The 2,666-nt window shown below is 46.9% G+C and overlaps 1 protein-coding gene across 1 annotated transcript in view; it reads right to left on the reverse strand.

The window, feature by feature from the left end:
• Positions 1 to 1,650: 1,650 nt before the first annotated feature.
• The window catches only part of LOC144148317 (uncharacterized), a 32,194-nt gene continuing 31,178 nt past the window's right edge, over positions 1,651 to 2,666 (reverse strand). Inside the window, exon 11 of the mRNA XM_077679871.1 lies at positions 1,651 to 1,686. Coding sequence (XP_077535997.1) covers positions 1,651 to 1,686 — 36 coding nt within the window. The remainder of the gene's footprint in view (positions 1,687 to 2,666) is intronic.

Here is a 2,666-nt window from a genome sequence, read left to right on the forward strand (position 1 = left end):
GAGGGATGTGTTCCACACACAAGTTGGAGGTGAAAGAGGAGTGGAACGTTATTTTATGTTAGGAATGAAAGACATTTAGACCTGTGGGCCTCCGTGCAGGTACAGTTCATAATTCGGACCCCATTGGTCCAGGCCGGTGCCTTGGCCCGTCGAGTTAGAGATCTTTCAGACTCCAGTCAGAGAAATTGAGCAGGGCGGCCGCTTTCCCTCTCTGGTAGGGCAGGGTTCTCGGATAATGCAGGGTTGATCGGACATGCACCCGCCATGTCGGAGGCATTGGACACCCCCCCCCCCCCGTGCAGACACTGCCCATCTGTTTTAGGTTCGAATTTCGTGACCACTGCACGGCTCATAAGTGTATTTTTATGCAGGTGCCGCATTTTTCGCTTGTCGGCATTGCTCAGACCCTTTGCAGGGACTGGAAAACGCATGCGGTTATTGCAGTGATGTTTAACGGTTTCTTTGAACCACATAGAAGGTTTGCTAACATCTGAACTCAGAGAACAAAGGTGAGAACCCGGTGGGTGAGCGCTCGGGCATGCGCTTAAGCTGTCTCATCACCTACTAGGCGTGGATGCCCCGGAAACCACACAATTTCTTTAGGTGCGGGGTTTACGAACCGTACAATCGCTTTTGAATACTCGAAGCCAAGGATGTTACCTTGCTCGATTAAAAGCTTGCACAGGCACGGCGAGAGTACGTGACTGTAGTCCTTGACATCCTACCCTAGGTAGAACACGTTATGGCTATCGCCCTATCTTGCGCGAAATTAAGAGCTCGGTAGGAAATCCGATCGACAAGCTGCTTCCAGTAAATTACAGCGGTAGTAAAGAAGCCTAGGTGAGATAACTTTGCCACATCAACGTAGAACACACTTTGCCTATTTCCTTATTTTCATTTAGGGGCCGAGCGATTGCTTAGTTTATGAGTTCGTGTGGTGTTTTTTTTGTTATGGAGAACGGGACGCACGCCGACAATGCGCCGCCACAACTCTGGCAGTTTGCGATTCTACTCCGGAGTGCAGTCTTGTTTGATTTCTAGGCGATGAAGCAAGAGGCGCCCTGACGGCGTCTCTGCGAGTCTCGCGTTTCATTTGTGGGATAGGCTTCTTTCAGATCTTGTATGATTAGAGCACTCCCAGTGCTGATAACATGGTGTTAGAGGTTGCCACCGGGAGGGAAATGGCTCGTTTTGTGGCCTTTGTCATCATGTCGCCAACGCGATTTATTTTGAACACCCAAGCCTGGAGGTAAACCCCCTAGGGGGCGGCGGCGGGGTTAAAACCGAACTTCTCGTTCTCCCCGTGCTGTAAGAGCGGCGCTGACTACCATCCTCAAGCATCACGGATAATTGTGCTAAATATATATACCGCAGAAGGTCATCGAAACCACAGTCGCCCATATAGCCGAAGTTTTAAGGCGTCCGATAGTAAATTCCCACATCCCCATGCATCCGACAGCTCCCTACTATGGATGCGTTTTTCTTCAACTGCGTTTTATATACAATAATTACACTGTTCCCGAGTTTATCTGTATGAAGCAATAAACTAACAAACTAACATTCCCCTTATGTGTCCCTTATCGTTATTGGCTTCTGTTTATATTGCAAGGCCCTTGAGCACCGGGTAAACAGGGACGTTTATTTGGCGGTCTAGTCGAGCTTGAACAGCGAGCCGAGAGCCATGACCTATATGCACGAGGGAAGAGGATTGGGTATTGTAAAAGAGAATGATAATGTTACGGCGAGGAGGGAAAGCGGGAGATTTCTCAGGATGTATGAACAAGTCCCTGGTTCTCCTTTCGAAACTCTTCTCCTTTCGAAACTGTTGGGTCAATAAAACCCTTGTTCAGTGTCTTCGAAGTGTCTGCACCCAAGTTTGACCTATTGCTACGGTAGTCCGGAACGGCTTACCTGCTATACACACACACACACATATATATATATATATATATATATATATATATATATATATATATATATATATATATATATATATATATATATATAACAGTACAGGGCTTCGAAGCTGAATAGTATATTAAATTAGAATCACCACGAAGAACAGCAATTTTTAATACGAAATTGCGGCTGGGATACAGCCTTTTTCAAGTGAGGTAGAAGGGGGTTCCATTAAGGGTATGTGTAGGCTCGTAGGGAGCGCTGTGATCACGTGGACACATGATTTCAAAAGCGTACAAGAAGGAAGTACAGAAAAAACAAGTGGAAAGAAACGTACTGCACGAATGGGCGCGTAGGTAATCCATCTCAATATACAACGCGGCGAAAAGCTAAAGCGAGGCACTTAGGAAGTGTTTTCTTGAGCCACCGCCCACCCACGCACAGCAATATTAAAAAAAGTAAACAAATAAGGAAGAGGTACAAGGCATCTCACTCCAAAGGAGCGGAAACAACCTGCCGCAAACGGCGGAATCGTAGAATCGACAATTAGTCCTCCAGACACTGGGGACCCTGTTGAAAATTCTATCAACCAACCATCAAGATTCATTGCTGGAAAGGTTGATTGCGTTTCATGGTCACCTCGGAAAGCTTGATGTACGTAAGAAACTGTAATAGAAGCTGCTGGAAGGGGACGCTGAAAGGTGCTGCAGGCATGGTGGCATGCCTGCCAGCACCTTCTATCGATGTGTTGGGAAGCGAGAATGGCC

The sequence above is a fragment of the Haemaphysalis longicornis genome, unplaced genomic scaffold (genome assembly GCF_048455015.1).
Source record: "Haemaphysalis longicornis isolate Haplotype H1 unplaced genomic scaffold, Haemaphysalis longicornis Haplotype H1 scaffold_8, whole genome shotgun sequence".
Classification (NCBI taxonomy): Eukaryota; Metazoa; Arthropoda; class Arachnida; order Ixodida; family Ixodidae; genus Haemaphysalis; species Haemaphysalis longicornis.